Below are 16,600 nucleotides of genomic sequence, written 5' to 3' on the forward strand. Positions count from 1 at the left end.
TGACTGAAGTTCATGAATCGCACGTTATTGCAATTCGACTGGCTTGGTTCATTGACGCAAGTACCTGAGCTTTGGTGTCCTGGTAGAGTGCAGGTATAACATTTTCTGTAAAGTGACTGCGTGACGGGATCTTATAACGTGGCTCTAGCGTCTTCAAAAGGTAGCGAAACCCGGGGTTGTCCACAACAGAGTAAGGCCGTAGGTCCTTGGCGATGAAAGCTGCCACAGCTTTGGTTAGTTTCTTCCCTTTTTCAGAGTTGGGCGGATAAGTTGACAGTATGGCATCAATTCTTGGCTGATCTGGGTCTAGTAGTCTTTCCTTGGCATTGATGGCACTGCTAGTGGCGACAGGTGTTACTAACTCAGAGTGAAAACGGCTAACATGGTTTTTCAAGTTCATAATATTCCCTAGGTATTTAATTTTTGTGTGACAGGCTTTACACACAGCATGTGTCTTGTCCAAGTCGCGCTTCCCTGTGTGTACATAAAATCGGAAATGTGCCCAGATGTTTGCTCTTAAAACGCTAGGTGCATTTTTTATCTCTCAATCTTTTTCTCCTTCTGCCATTACCATACTACTACATATGTGACGGAGACGGATGACGTAAGTTGCCAAACTCTTTCAGTGTTTAAAAAAAAAAAAAAAAAAAAAAGCACCTGTAAACTAAGCCGCAACATCTTTCATAAAATATTACTGTGTGTCTGTCAGTCCCTTTTATGCATGCACTGAGCCAGAGACCCCCCTTCCCCCACAGCTGCCTGACTGACACTGACAGTCAGAGAGACCCCCCCCCCTTTCCCCACAGCTGAGCTGCCTGACAGTGACACTGACAGAGACCCCCCTCCCCCCACAGCTGAGCTGACATACTGACAGACCTTCCCAGTTCCCACACCTTCCCCAATCCCCCACAGCACTGACGGAGACCCCCCCCTTCCCCAGACCCCCACAGCTGACACTGACAGAGGCCCCCCTCCCCCCCACAGCTGAGCTGACACACTGACAGAGACCTTCCTTCCCACACCTTCCCCAATCCCCCACAGCACTGACAGAGACCCCCCTTCCCCAGACCCCCACAGCTGACAGAGACCCCACTGACACTGACAGTCAGAGACCCCCCCCCCCCCCCCGCCACCGCAGAACACTACCCCCGACCGACCGTCCCCTGTCCCAGGTCCCCCCCCCATCACAGACATCCCCCCCAGAGATACAGAGAGACCCCAATGATTAATACAATTATTCGTTCGGACTTAACATACCTGCTGTGTGGGTTGTTGTGCACTGCATTGCAGAGGAGGACAGGTGCTCTGCTCTCTGGGCTCCAGTGGCTGGCTGGCGTGTGGCATGGCGGCTGGGCCTGGGATGACCACGGTGAGGCGGGCGGCACTGGCTGGCTGCGATGGGGACGCTTGGGGCTCCAGGTCCTAGATGGCTGCAACACTCGGGGCTCCTCCTGTGTGGACTGGCTTGGCTGGCTGGCTTGCTTCTTGGCTGCAAGGCTGCAGGTGGGACGCCGATACACGCAGGCTGCGCCTCGGCCCGGGTCAAAGAGAGGGAAGAGGAGGGGCGGAGCCTTTTTATTAAGCTCTCGCACTAATCCACCAATCAGCTGTGTTCTTGTGACTTCCCACACTAATCCACCAATCAGTGGTGTTCTTGTGACTTTTTTCTCCCAGGCGCGATAGGGCTGGGCCGCGGCTGATGACGTCATTTCCTAATCGATGTTGACGGCACCCTGAATCGATGCAGAATCGCAAAGGGTCGCATTACGATGCATCGATGCTCCGATTATATTCCGCAGGCCTAGAGTGAGTGTGTGTGTGTGTGAGTGTGTGTGTGTGTGTGTGTGTATGTATGTATGTATGTATGTATATATATATATATATATATATATATAAAATATACATACACACACACACAGCGTGGCTTGGTCTCACTCCCCAATCTCACACACAGGCTATCTTCTACCTTTACAACCACTTAGGGTAAAAAATGTCCCAGCAGTTGTATCACTCCCTCACCCCCTTTTATACTTACCCGAGTCCTGTCTCAATTCAGCGCTGTGTCTGTCTACAGTGGTTCTATACTCTCTCCTCACAGGCTCAGAGACAACAGCATGACCCATTGACTTTGAATAGGAGACCTGGCACCTATACCTGTAGTGAGACATTTTGTGGCATGTGCTTTAGTATCCCAACTAAAATAGATCATATATTTTTAAAAACCGGAGCTGAGGAGATCTTGAACTGTTCAGACACTCTGTTCTTGCAGGGTTTGACCTCAGACCTAGACATTTATTTCTGTAAACATTTTTGTAAAGACATGCACACGCACAGACATTGCAAGATGTTTTGCTATCTCTCCTAGACGGCTTTCCTCCTGGCAACAGCGTTTTGATAGAAAAAATACTTGACGCTCATAAATGGATGGAACGCATTTAGGCGTGTCAAGAGGTTGGGCGTTAATACATTTTCACTGGCCTGAAGAATAATTTATGCTGCCCGTTGAAATGAATAAACATTAAGTGTCTAGCCCTAACACATGTTTAGACGCGTTGACATGCGTCGGGCATTTTTTTTTTTTTTTACTGATCAAATGCTGCTGCCCCTGGACACGCTGACATTGTTTTTTTAATTTTTTTTATTTTCTGCATGTATATGTGCATGTACATATGAGCCAACATGCAGGGGCATTTTTAGCGGCAGGAGGAAAAAACAAAACACCGAACTCCCCTAACAGCCATGTTATAGTCTAGTGTGCATGAGGCCCAAAGATTATGGTCATTTTATATGCTTGGTATACTTATACCTTCTAATTATGATTATTTTCTGTTTGCATTAATAGGCTTGCTTGCTAAATTGTTACTTGATGTCTGTGGTGCCTGAAGAAGCCCATAACGGTTGCATTTTGTGGCAATACTTTGTGAAATTTTTCTCTATACTTGGTTGATTGGGACAGCCTTGTTGCATAGCACACACTCCACCCAGCCAATGTGTGATTCACTTTTACAGCTAAAATAAAAAATAAAAAATCTCTATATAAATTATATATATATATATAATATATATATTTTTTTTATTTATAGGTAGCAGACTCCAACGGTGAATATTTTTTTAAATCATCTGAACTGTTTGAAAGCCCTGTGCACATGGAAGAAGCAGCAGATGTTCTCTGCATTTTACAGGCAGGTATGTTACTAAAAGGCTATTTTCTGATCGCTGGTGCAATGCTTTACAGGCTCCAAAAGAAAAAAATAAATGCACATTTTTTTTTTTTTACCTGCAACAAAATGTGCATTTATTATTTTCTTTCTAAAGTGTGAACTTATCCTTTAAAGTGATCCTAGTGGCTGATTGGCCACTAAATCACATTTACAAGCAGCAGGAAGGTTTGCATCACACATGTGAGGTATCGCTGCAAATGTTTTAACAAGCAATAATTCCAGCTTTAGACCTCCTTTTGTAACTCTAATCTGGTAACCTGTAAACATTTTTAAAGTGTTGCCTATGAAAATTTTTAGGTTCCGAGCATGGACAATTTTAAAGCTTGACATGTTGGTTATCTATTTATTCGGCATAAATCCTCTTTTATATTTTTCCAAAAAATGTAGTAATATATTATGCTTTTTTGCAATAACTCATTATTGTGTATTTCTCAAAAATAATTGCATTTGAAAAAATCTCTGCGCAAATACTGTGTGACGTAAAAATTTACAATGACCACCATTTTATTCTCTAGGGCCTCTGCTGAAAAATAAATGTATGTATGTATATATGTGTGTGTGTGTGTGTGTGTATGTTTGGGGATTCTAAGTAATATCCTAGAAAAAAAATACAGATTGTTACATGTACACAAAAAGTGTCAGAAAAGGTCTGGTCTTCAAGTTATTAAAGATTGGATAATCACTTAACATTATGATGATTTCAATTCTTGCATCTGTGAGCAGTTTGGAGGCAGAGAGGTGATTTGACTGTTGTATCAGGCAATAGGGATTGCCACCTGCCTGTTTTTGATTGTAATACTGGCTGCATAGTAATACAAACCTTTCTGTAGTTAAAATTGCACATATGCATACTGGACTTGGGGTTTAAAAAGTTGCATATAATTGTGCCATTGAAAATACTTCTTTTATAGCCAACACACGCTAATAATGGAATGCCAGCCAATGTAATAGCTATGTTTATGAATTATTGCACAAATAATCTCCTTGTCTTAATTATATAGTACAGGATGCAGGCAACCTATCCTGGGTTAGACTCTTACCTTCAGGTGATTGGACATTCGCAAGCTTTTGAGGACTCAGCCCCTGGGGCGCCTTCCCTATAACCCTGCCCCACTCCTTGTGTCCTTAGTTTTTTGCTAGTGTCTGAAGATTATCGGCATGTTCTCCTTCGTGAAGGAATCTGCATCACTACTTTTTATTATTTTTATTTAATACTTGCTTAAGAATTCTTCAGTCAACCTCAATGTCTTCTAATGCCTACACAGAAGCAGTGCAGCCTCAGCAAAACCTTGAGAGCAGTACCCAGACCCCACTCTGTACTGAATCTCGCATAGGGTACTCACCTTGGCACTTTGTGCAACACATTGAGTTAGCTGCAGGGTGCTATACAGATTCAGGGCTGTGGTTCATTGCTATAGATCCCTGAAGACCCCTTGGAGCGTATATATTTTCATTAATATAGTGCAGCGCTCTAACACCTACCCTTGGTATTGTTTAAATAACTGAAAGAAACTAAAATGTATCCAAATTAAAATAAAGTGCATATAAGGTAAATTAACTGTGAATCCCAATGACCAGAAAAGATATTAGAAAATTCAGTGTCCGCGTATATTGCATGCTTCAATGCATCCAAAGATAACACAAAACCTCAACTCAATGACGAGCTCCACCCAAAACTGGAATTTCACGAATGTGCTCTGCACTGTGAATTCCACAATCCTTAGTACACCGGTCCTACAGGTTTATAGGTAGGTCAAAATTCCTATTTTTTTTTAGGTATTTTTATTATTTTGCATTGAAAGTATTACAAAAAAAAAGATAAAATTACTCAGTTTTTTTCCTTGTTATAGAATTGCACAATCTGTTGCCAATTACTGAAATGGCTGAAGCTTTACTGCATGTTCGCAATGGTGCTTGGTTCTTGTGTCTGCTGGTGGCTAATGTTCCTGACAGTTTTCATGAAGGTAAGCAATATTTTTATTATTGATTCTTTGCCAGATCTACAATTCTGGCTATAGATAATGTAATTTTTATTTATATTTCTTAATCGTGAAACAGTCTAAATCCATGGTTAAGAGATTGGGCTGCTTTAAAATAGAAAGGTTTGTTTTTCTGGCATTAGAGGCATTAGAAAAATGAAAGCTGAAAATGAACAGATAACCTGTTTTCTCACTTTTTTGTTTTTGCAACGGAAAAAGCTGGTTTTATCTTATAGGTCTGCCCTCAAAATATGTCATACACCTAGAAGTATTTCTTGGGTTTTAGAGGTTCATTTGCCAGACAGCATGGCCTCTCTTAACCTGCCTACATGATTTATTAGTGGACTCATATCTGGTAGGGTAAAATAGTATTGTACATGGTCATTTTTCAGATTTAGATGGATGTGAAGTAACCTTAGTAGAAAGATTACCTATAGCGCTTGCTTAATGTAAGGTACATATATATTATATAGACAATACTGTTATACTTCAGAATAAATAAATAATATTGCTGCTTATATTAAAGTGCATAAGTGTTAGTGCAAAAACAAGTGAGCAAATTAAGATCAATTTCTGATATACAAAAGACAAATGCCTATGACGAAATGCGTATGGTGGAACGCACGTCATGAAGTCACACGAGCTGGGTGGAACGAAAACCGGTAGTTACCGCTCTCCACTCCATAGCTCCATATGTGACGGCGGGTTTTACTTTGTTTTACCTGTATTTAGATTGTGCAATATATTTCTTTGGATTTATGTGCAATAAAAATATCCTTTTAAAATGATACTGCACTATTTGGAGCTTTCCCTTCTTTTTAAACATACCCGGCTGGATAAGGGCAGCGGAGGAGCGATAGCTACCACTGGAGCAAAGAGGAGGTACCTAACCGGAGGGAACCCATCCCGGCCCTGGGGGTCATTTAAGCCTATGTGGTCTTAATGCCATAAGGCATATAAGACCCATATGTTCTGGTGAGTGAGCCTTTTTTCTACTAGCCACGGTGGAAACCAATGTGACACCAATATCTGATTGGAAAGCCTGGCACTGAGCACCTGCACTTTATCCCCTGCACTGCAGGGGAGTGAGTTATATAATTCTTTTTGAACTTTTTTTCACAAGAAGTCACCTTTATTTATGAACTGTGTGGAATATTTATGAGATCATTTATATCTCATGCACTGCATATGAACTTGAATATTTTTGGTCCTTTATTGATTTATTTATAGTGTGCAATCTATTGAACTGGCATTTTGTCTTTTGTATATCTCAGAAATTGATCTTAATTTGCTCACTTGTTTTTTGCACTAACACTTATGCACTTTAATATAAGCACCAATATTATTTATTTATTCTGAAGTATAACAGTACTGTCTCTATATAATACATATGTACCTTATCATTGAACAAGCGCTATAGGTAATCTTTCTACTAAGGTTACTTCACATCCATTCACTAGCACTTTACTATAGCAGCTGCTTCCCACCCCTTTTATTTTATTTTTTAGGTAGATCTATTGGCGCGGGGGATATACTACCAGTATATCCTACTTTCTAATTTTTCAAATTTAGCCAAGAATGTTTTTCTTTTGAAAAGCCTTTTGCAAGACATTCACTTCCCTACCTGCTAGCTAAATCAGGGCATTTACCCTAAAATACTTTTTTTATTGTGAAGGTATTTATTAGACTCTAATCAAGTATTACATTTGTATATGTGAAGACTTTTATTCCTGTTTAAACCACAGCATATTTACATTGCAGTTTCTTTGTGTAGTTTGCAGGAGTTTGATAAAGAATGGAGAGCGCCAGGATGAGGAGAGCGCTGGAGGGAGACGAAGAACTGAAGCACTGCGTCAGTTGTGCAAAATGAATCCATCACAAGCCCTCAAAGTTCGAGGCATGGTGGTAAGAACCTGTTGTATGTAGAATGTGACTAACTAGGTTACTAGCTGTGATGATATCAGTACTAATCTATTAACCTATATCTGTCTCTTTTAAGTGAGAATCATATACTGTACATATTAACCATGTAAAGTAAAACAGTTGATGCATAACTCTAATATGTGACAGGTAGAAGAATGTCACCTTCCGGGACTTGGTGTCGCTTTGACATTGGACCACACTAAAAACGAGGCAGGTGATGATGGTGTAAGCAACATGGTATGTTTCGTGAGTGGACTTCTACTTGGAACCAATGCAAAAGTTCGTACTTGGTTTGGAACGTTTATTCGCAATGGTCAACTGGTAAGAACCCTGTTATTTCTTGTTTTCTGTCTGTTAAAGTATAACTAAAGCAAATAGTTTTTGTTTTTTAGTTTTGGATAGAGTGGAGAGGGATTACAGTACCTGTCAGTTTTTATTGGAGATTCACCCTCTGTTTGTCCTGTTTACCAGGATCGATGGAAGAAAAAAAAAAAAAAAACACGTTTTGGGTTGTCCCTAAAAAAGTAATAGTAAAATCTTCAAATGGGGACACTAGTTCTGGTGACCCAGGGGTCCCAAAGGAATTACCTTAATTTGCAGGGGTTTTCTCTCACTTCCTGGGGCAGAAAGTGAAGGAAAATCTCTGCAATGGACACAGATGGCAAAAAAAGTCTGATAGGGGTTATAACCCTCCCTTACTCTATCCAAAATGGAAAAAAAAAAGTTTTGCCTATAGCTCTACTTTAACATTTTGAGAATTTGATTGCCTATCAGTAATTGCCTATCAGCAGTTAGATCTCAAACCGCACAGCTCAGGAAAGAAACTTAAAAACTAATGCTATTAAGTAATTGATTATTGATCAGTTGTGATGGAAGAGATGTTCTTTCTTTATTTGACAGAGAGCAAAGAAAATGGACTGAAAAATGAGCACTCACAAGAAACAAGAAAATAGTTCAATTTTTTTTTTGTTTAAAAGCAGTAAACACAGGCAACCAACAGCTGCTACAAAATAGATTAGCCCCGAATTGTGCATGCATTGCAACCCTAATATAGAATCTATAACTTTTAGGGTTAACTGCTATGTAGTGCAGTTGCTTACCTAAAATAGTCTGTTCAATTTACTGTATATTTCCTCAGGTAGGTCCTTAGACTGTAGGTGTGCGCATCTTCACTGGTCTCACAATTCAATTCCATTACTATTATCCTATCAACAATTCGATTTGATACCGATGCATCACGATTAATGCCCACACATTTTTATCCAAAAATTCAAGCAGTCAGAAGAACTCCTTGCTCTAATTGCTCTAATTGGCCATAACCATCCCAACAGAGGGCTACACGTTATTTACTGTCAGTTCACTACAGCGAACAAAGGGGCATTTTTTACATCTATAGGAAAAACAGAAAAGCTTTTTTGCCATAAGAGCTGTGAAAATATGGAATAGACTGACTCTCCCACAAACTAGTTCTGGGCTGCTCAGTTGATTGTTTTAAAGACCTGAAATGTGTTCCTGTCCTAAATGCACAAAAGAAAATATAAGTGACAGTGGCAGAGGGATGGTGGTGGGGGGATAGGATCAGGTAGAGGGATGGGGGTGAAGAGATGGGATCAGGCATAGGGATGGTGGTGAAGGAATGGAATTGGGCCGAGGGGTGGTGGTGAAGGAATGGGATCAGGCAGAGGGATGGTGGTGAAGGAATGGGATCAGGCAGAGGGATGGTGGTGAAGGAATGGGATCAGGCAGAAGAGGGGTGGTGGTGAAGGAATGGGATCGGGTAGCGGGAGGGTGGTGTGGTGGAGGAATGGGATCGGATAGCGGGAGGGTGGTGTGGTGGAGGAATGTGTTTAGGCAGAGGAATGGTGGTGGGGGTGGGATCAGGCAGAGGAACAGGGGGATGGTGGTGGAGGAATCGGATCAGGCAGAGGGATGATGGTGGAGGAATGGGATCAGGCAGAGGGATGGTGGTGGAGGAATGAGATCAGGCAGAGAGATGGTGGTGGAGGAATGGGGTCAGGCAGAGGGATGTTGGTGGAGGAATGGGGTCAGGCAGAGGGATGTTGGTAAAGGAATGGGGTCAGGCAGAGGGATGGTGGTGGAGGGATGAGATCAGTGACTCTGGCACTCACCTGCTTTAAGTGTCATTCAATTCCCCCTCCTCCATACTCAGTGTGTGTCTGCCTCTCTTCTGATACCTCAAGTGAAGCCTCTGCTGACGTGGGGTCTCCTCGAGCTCCCACCCTTCACTCTACTGGCTGTCAGCTCATCAGCTGACTTTCTGCTCCAGTGTCCATCTTGAAAGGGGAGGGGGCTTTGGTAACCACGCAGGCTCTGTTTCTGTTTCTCCAGGAGAGGCAGAGCAGCAGATGACGCCGTTTGCTATTGATTCAGCCGAATCTCAGCATCGATGCAGTATCGCGAACGTCTGAATCGCGATGTATTGATGCTGCGTTTTATATTCAATACGCCTATCAGACTGCACATTTTTTAGACAAAAGCAGATTATAAAACTGTTTATATAATGTTTATGCAAGATGGCAAGATTGAATGTATTTTTCCTTCATATTTTCAGAGAAGAAGAGAAAATAGCAGCTCAGTGCTTTGGCAAATGAGAAAACAGCTGCTCTCTGAATTGAAAAGCATTCTCCCAGCTGCGAAAAAAACACAGATGCCACAGGAGGGAGATTCTGAGCGTGCAGCTTCTCTATACTGTGGACTCAAAGAAGAACATGTGGTGAAAGCCAGTTCCCTGCTTCGACTCTACTGTGCATTGATGGGAATTGCTGGCCTTAAGTGTGTAGACCATCCTTTTCTCTTCTTTTGCTTTTTTATTGATTTTGTTATAGCTTAGTAGTACTAATGTGTATGTTATTACACAACTCTGTGTTTATGTGAAGAATACTGAGGAGCGGGTATGCTGCATACATGGATGTTGACTGTAGCTAATAATATCCATCTATGCTCGAACATACAGTTTTAGACTTAAGTTTATAGCTTTCCCCAGTATTGTTTAATTTGTTTTTGTTTTTTTTTCCATCTTTATTCAGTAGATTTAAAAAAAATAAAATCTTTGCCTAGTGTTCTGCTTTAACCATGCTCACACAGCCAGTATGTTAGTGGTGATTTGTAACTTGTCTATTGTATTTGTATTATGCATACAGGCCAACAGATGAAGAGGCTGAACAAGTACTTCAGCTTATGACTAGTCGGCCACCTGCAACTCCTGGTGGGGTTCGCTTTGTTTCCCTTTCGTTCTGTATGTTGCTGGCGTTTTCCACATTGGTCAGGTGAGCTGTATGTAACTTTATTTAAAGTGAAACTGCAATGGTTTTGAGTCCGTTTTTACCTTGCATTTCTTTGCTTTAACCACTTGCCTACTGCCGCACGTCACTAGCCTGTGAGGCTCTAGGGGGCGAACGCGCGCTCTCGCTCGTTCGCGGACCCCCCCCCCCCGTGCGTGACCGACGGACCCGATGTCTGCCGGTCATTCGCGATCGTCGGGTGGAGAGGGAGAAAGGCAGGCGGCTAATGTAAACAAAGCCACCTGTCATTCTCCACTATGTAAGAACAGAGATCATACGGTCCTGCTATGCAGGATCGTATTTCTCTGTTGTTGCACAAACAGCCACATCCCTTCACAGTTAGAAGCACGCCCCTAGGGACACACTTAACCCCTCCTTCTCCAATAAAGTTAACCCCTTCCCTGCCAGTGTCATTTTTACAGTAACAGTGCATATTTTTAGCACTGATTACTATAGTAATGTCACTGGTACTCCCAAAAGTGTCAAAAATGTCAGTCAAGGGTCCGATCTGTCCGCCGCAATGTCACAGTCCCGCAAAAAAAAATCGCAGATTGCCGCCATTACTCATTAAAAAAAAAAAAAATGACAAAAATCTTTACCTTAGTTAGTAAACGCAATAACTTTTGCGCAAACCAATCAAAATGCGCTTATTGCGATTTTTTTTTTTTTTTTTTTTTTTTTTTTTTTTTTTTAACCAAACATATGTAGCAGAAAACAAATTGGCCTAAAATTTTAAAAAATTTTGATTTTTACATTTTTTTTTTTTTGGGAATTTCATATAAAAAAAATGTGATAAATATTGTTATTTTTGCAAAATTGTCGCTCTTTTTTAGTTTATAGCGCATGATCAAAAAATCGCACAGGTGATCAAATACCACCAAAAAGCTCTGTTTGTGGGAAAAAAGGACGTCAATTTAATTTGGGTACAGCGTCGCACGACCGCACAATTGTCCATTAAAATCACGCAGTGCCGAATCGCAAAATAGGCCCTGGTCAGGAAGGGGGTAAAATCTTCCCGGGCTTAAGTGGTTAAGTTTTAACTTTATTTTATATAAAGTCTTGATTTCACAAATGAACTTTTAATACAGGTTGTCCCCGTGATAGTAGTAGCAATTCCCTTTTAACCATCTCCTGGAAGTTTTACTCCCTTCACGAACAGGTCATTTTTTTGTGATACGGCACTGCTATGCATACTAGCACATTATGCCATTGACCTGCAGGGTTTTTTTTTTTTTTTTTTTTTGGGGATACAACCGCTTTAATACTTGTCTGGTCTCCAGTTCCATTTAGATCTTTCATTTTATCTCTTTTCATTACTAAGGTCTGTTGTATCTCCGCGTCTATTTTTATTAAATTGTTTTTGTGTATTTGCTCCAGTTCATATATTTCTTTCGAGAGGCTTTCCATATTGTTGGATCTTTCCTTCTTTTTTTTTTTTTTTTTTCTTTTCAACTAATAGATATCGATAGGCCCCTTACATAGGCTTTATGTGCCTCCCAGATTATAGCTTCTGTTAATTTCAGTTAAAGAAAAAAAAAAAAAAAACACATTGACCGTATCACATCTGATACTGCTGGCTTTATGCATGCGCCCCATGTCCAAATTTATGAAGGTTTCAGTTTCTTATGGTGACACAATTAAACTTTCCAGTGACTTGAATAGTTGTTGATTTAAAAGAAAAGTGAATTGTTCTTTTTTTTTTTTTTTCTTTTTTTTCTTCAGTACCCCAGAACAGGAGCAGTTGATGCTGACGTGGCTAAGCTGGATGATTAAAGAGGAAGCCTATTTTGAAAGGTAGTTTGATTAGTTATTTATACATTTTCTGTAAAAGAAAAAAAAACTTCTAAAAATATATGTTGAGTAATCTTGGTATGGGAACATAAACGCAGAATGCATTATCAATGAAAGGGTGTTCTAAAGACAAGTAAAATTTCTTTCTCTCCATCTTTTATTTTCTCATACATTGAGGGATTTAGGAATTCTTACATTGTCAAGTTTATACTGCCACCTACAGGAAAAATGAACACTAGCAACAAAAAAATCCATACAGGATAAATTTGTCTGCAACTATTTGCTTCAGTTTTTTGCTAGTGTCCTTAAGAGAGTGGACATGTTGGGTTTTTTTTTTTTTACACTGTTTATTTGGAAGATGTTTGTACTATTAATAGCTGCTGGTAGGTTCATGCCACATAAGTTAAATTGTGTAAAGTGCTCCAGTCAGCCGATGAGTACTGGTAAATTCATGCCAGATAAGTTCAATCCTTGAGTCTCTCCATTTAACCAACAGGTGCAGGTTTTCCCTGTTTTATACTGGTGTTCCCTGTAAAAGCCCTGAATTTCTGGAAGTTTGCTGAGTTAAGTTCTCTTCAGTTTTATACTGAAGATGCGTACAGTATCTGTAATGGACTGAACATATTGTGTGGGGAGGTAAAATCCTCCTTTTTATTGTGGGCTTTCCTTTTTACTTTATGTACTTATATGTTGGTCACATGGGGAAGAGGGGGTCTCCTCTTTATTTTGACCTATGAGCTATACAGGGATGGGTTACCATTTTTCTTCTTGGACCCCTTTTTCACTAACTGCACCTGGTTATGTAGAACTGAATAGGTGCGTGATATCGCACATGTTCTTCTAATGCTTCCTAGTTCCCTCCTGCAGCTTCACAACTGATGATTTGTTCTGGTGGCGTTGATCACGCTAGCTGTTCCTGACTTGCAGTATTACTGAAAAGACAGTGTGGTCCCCCCCCCAAGACACACCAGCAGCATGTGCCCTTTGGGGAAAACAGGCTTCCTTTCCAGTCTACACTACATTGACTGCTGGTAATGTGTGACCAGTGCACATAACCTGTAATAACTGAATCCTCAACCCTGAGAGGGGAGAGCTGCACTCTGCATTACATAGTACTTGTACAATGCGTTTTCCCATGTCTATACTAAGCCATACTCAAAGCATTTCTATCATCCATGTGCACTCAGAATTAAAAGCTGTTAGCAATACCATGTAAAGGGACTTGGCAGCAGGTGCGTCCAAACCCCACCATGTGTCAGAATGATCACAATTGCCCACTTGTTCCCTCAGATGCTCCAGGTGTGAATAATGATTGGATTTTAAAGTGCCATACAGCTGGATTATCACTAAATATTAAAAATGTAGTGCAATCAACATCATAATGTTACCTCTGCAGGTCCAAACCCTCGTTTGGCTTTCACTTCTGTCTCTGGCAAACTGCCAGGCGCACTGCAGGGATGCTTTTATGGTGTGGTTCAGCTGGGCACCACCTCTGACCCACGGGTTGTTACTGTATGTTTTTACTCCTTATCTGCTAAATCGAAAAAAGACATGTTGGATCTCTCTGGTTCAGGTCAGGACCTGTTCTTTTGATGTAGATTGTATATCCTTTATGAAGGAAAGCTTGTTCAGATCGCTCTTCAGTCTGCTTTTATTACACCCCCTACAAATTTTTCTCCTCATTGTGTTGGTCAGATTTACCCTCCGAACTAATGGTATAATGGCTTCTGCTTGTGGCTGCTGATGCAGGTTACTTCCATGGCAGGATGCTCTACAGGTCCAGAGCAATGATTCCCTTTATGGAGAGGAGTCCCTGGAGGCATGCTGGGACCCTTATGGGTAAAGATTTGGGCCTGTTGACCCTTTGGGAAAAGCTCTCATGGGTTCTTACTGGCTTGAAGCACCAGTACAAGTGATGCAAACAAGAGCACCTTTCTTACCCATCCTATCTCTTCTCCCCCTTGGCGGGAGGAAAAGGCATCTGAGGCACATCCTCAGGCTGAGGAGGAGGAAGCTGTCAAGGATGGCTGTGGGGCTGTCTCAGACACGGATGACCACAGTGGGCTTCCTAATGGTCAACAATCCGATTCCTTTTTTTCAAAAGTTATTGAATTTGGGTCCTTGCAGCTGCCAAAAAAACCCCACAAATCTTATGTGGTGCACCCTCACCTCTTACGCATTACTTCATAAATCACACAAACACTTCTCTCTCTGAAGAAGTCATGTGATGTATGATGTAATGTGTATAAGCAGAGCCAGGGATGTTGGCGCACAATCCAGGCAGCAGCCAGGCACCAGGACAGAGCGGTGCTGACTAGTCTTAGGAGGATATACACATTACCCTCAGTGCACTGGATCAAATGCACTTATACATTCTGAGTGGATTTTACTTGTTTTTAATACATTTATTATTTTAAAGAAAGTACTATAATTGCAATATGTTTATTATGAGCTGCAGTTTTTGGTAGAAGCTGGAGTTGTTTTGTGTAAAGAGGAAACAACTGCAGGTTCACTCTGTAAAGTGGAAGGCATCACTAGAGGAGAGTGGAGGTCTTCAGACAGAAAGTGTGGATGACAGTCAACCACTTAAGGAGGAAGGCGTTGATTGACCTATAGTATATGTGTGTATATAGCAATCCGTCCAGGCCCTGACGCAGCAAAGCAGCCCCAAACCATGATGCCCCCACCACCATACTTCACAGTTGGGAGGAGGCTTTTATGTTGGTGTGCTGTGCCTCTTTTTCGCCACACATAGTGTTGTGTGTTTCTTCCAAACAACTCAAATTTGGTTTCATCTGTCCACAGAATATTTTGCCAGTACTGCTGTGGAACATCCAGGTGCTCTTGTGCAAACTGTAAACATGCAGCAATGTTTTGTTTGGACAGCAGTGGCTTCCTCTGCGGTATCCTCCCATGAAATCCATTCTTGTTTAGTGTTTTACGTATTGTAGATTCGCTAACAGGGATGTTAGCATTTGCCAGTGACTTTTGTAAGTCTTTAGCTGACACTCTAGGATTCTTCTTCACCTCATTGAGCAGTCTGCGCTGTGCTCTTGCAGTCATCTTTACAGGACGGCCACTCCTAGGGAGAGTAGCAGCAGTGCTGAACTTTCTCCATTTATAGACACTGTCTTACCGTGGACTGATGAACAGCAAGGCTTTTGGAGTTACTTTTATAACCCTTTCCAGCTTTATGCAAGTCAACAATTCTTAATCGTAGGTCTTCTGAGAGCTCTTTTGTGCGAGGAATCATTCACATCAGGCAATGCTTCTTGTGAAATGCAAACCCAGAACTGGTGTGTGTTTTTTATAGGGCAGGGCAGCTGTAACCAACACCTCCAATCTCATCTCATTGATTGGACTCCAGTTGGCTGACATCTCACTTCAATTTAGAGATGTCATTAGTCTAGGGGTTCACATACCTTTTCCACCTGCACTGTGAATGTTTACATGGTGTGTTCAATAAAAACATGGCAACATTTCATTCTTTGTGTGTTATTAGTTTAAGCAGACTGTGATAGTCTATTGTTGTGACTTAGATGAGATGATGATCAGATCACATTTATGACCAATTTGTGCAGAAATCCATATCATTCCAAAGGGTTCACATACTTTTTCTTGCAGCTGTGTGTGTATATATAACTGTACTTGGATGCCTTTTATCCAAAACATGACTGTTGGTAAAAACAGACACAAACCAGCAACTCGGAATCCAAAGTGCCTGAGGCCATTGGAAAGTCTCTCAATTCGGGCCTGCATGATGGTTCTGGAGAAGATGCTATCCCTTGTGCTTAGTTCACTCTAGAGTTCCTCAGCTTAAAGGAATTGTAAAGGCAGAAGTCTTTTTTTTTTTTTTTTTTTATCTTAACGCATTCTATGCATTAAGATAAAAAGCCTTCTATGTGCAGCAGCCTTCCCAGCACCCCCTAATACATACCAGAGCCCCATCTTGGTCCAGCGATGCCCTTCAGCCTTCCGGGACTCTCCTTCTGATTGGCTGAGACACAGCAGCAATACCATTGGCTCCCACGGCTGTCAATCAGTCAGCCAATCTGGAGAGAGAGGGGGCTAGGGCGAATGGCCGCTCCATGGCTAGCTGCTTGCTGTGGGGGCACTCGACAGGAGGGAGGGCCTAGGAGCACGGAAGAGGGACACGGGAAGAGGAGAATTTGTGCTTCCCTGTGCAAAACCACTTCACAGGGCAGGTAAGTATAACCTGTTTGTTATTTAAAAAAAAAAAAGACTTTACAATCACTTTAATATCCTGTCGGTATGGGATAAACCGCAGGAGTCCTTGGATCTACCAAAGCATCTCACCCCCAGGACCCGATCAGCTCTAAAATGATAGATATCTACACAGACTTTGGACGTCAGGAAATCCTTT

The 16,600-nt window shown here is 41.5% G+C and overlaps 1 protein-coding gene across 1 annotated transcript in view; it reads left to right on the top strand.

The window, feature by feature from the left end:
• INTS2 (integrator complex subunit 2) overlaps positions 1-16,600 on the top strand; it is a 109,291-nt gene that overhangs the window by 13,758 nt on the left and 78,933 nt on the right. The window contains exons 3-9 of the mRNA XM_082245709.1: positions 3,084-3,186; positions 5,072-5,185; positions 6,975-7,105; positions 7,271-7,444; positions 9,696-9,916; positions 10,285-10,410; positions 12,148-12,219. Of these exons, the coding sequence (XP_082101835.1) occupies positions 3,084-3,186; positions 5,072-5,185; positions 6,975-7,105; positions 7,271-7,444; positions 9,696-9,916; positions 10,285-10,410; positions 12,148-12,219 (941 nt within the window). The remainder of the gene's footprint in view (positions 1-3,083; positions 3,187-5,071; positions 5,186-6,974; positions 7,106-7,270; positions 7,445-9,695; positions 9,917-10,284; positions 10,411-12,147; positions 12,220-16,600) is intronic.

The sequence above is a fragment of the Pelophylax lessonae genome (genome assembly GCF_965119305.1).
Source record: "Pelophylax lessonae genome assembly, chromosome: 2".
Taxonomy (NCBI): Eukaryota; Metazoa; Chordata; class Amphibia; order Anura; family Ranidae; genus Pelophylax; species Pelophylax lessonae.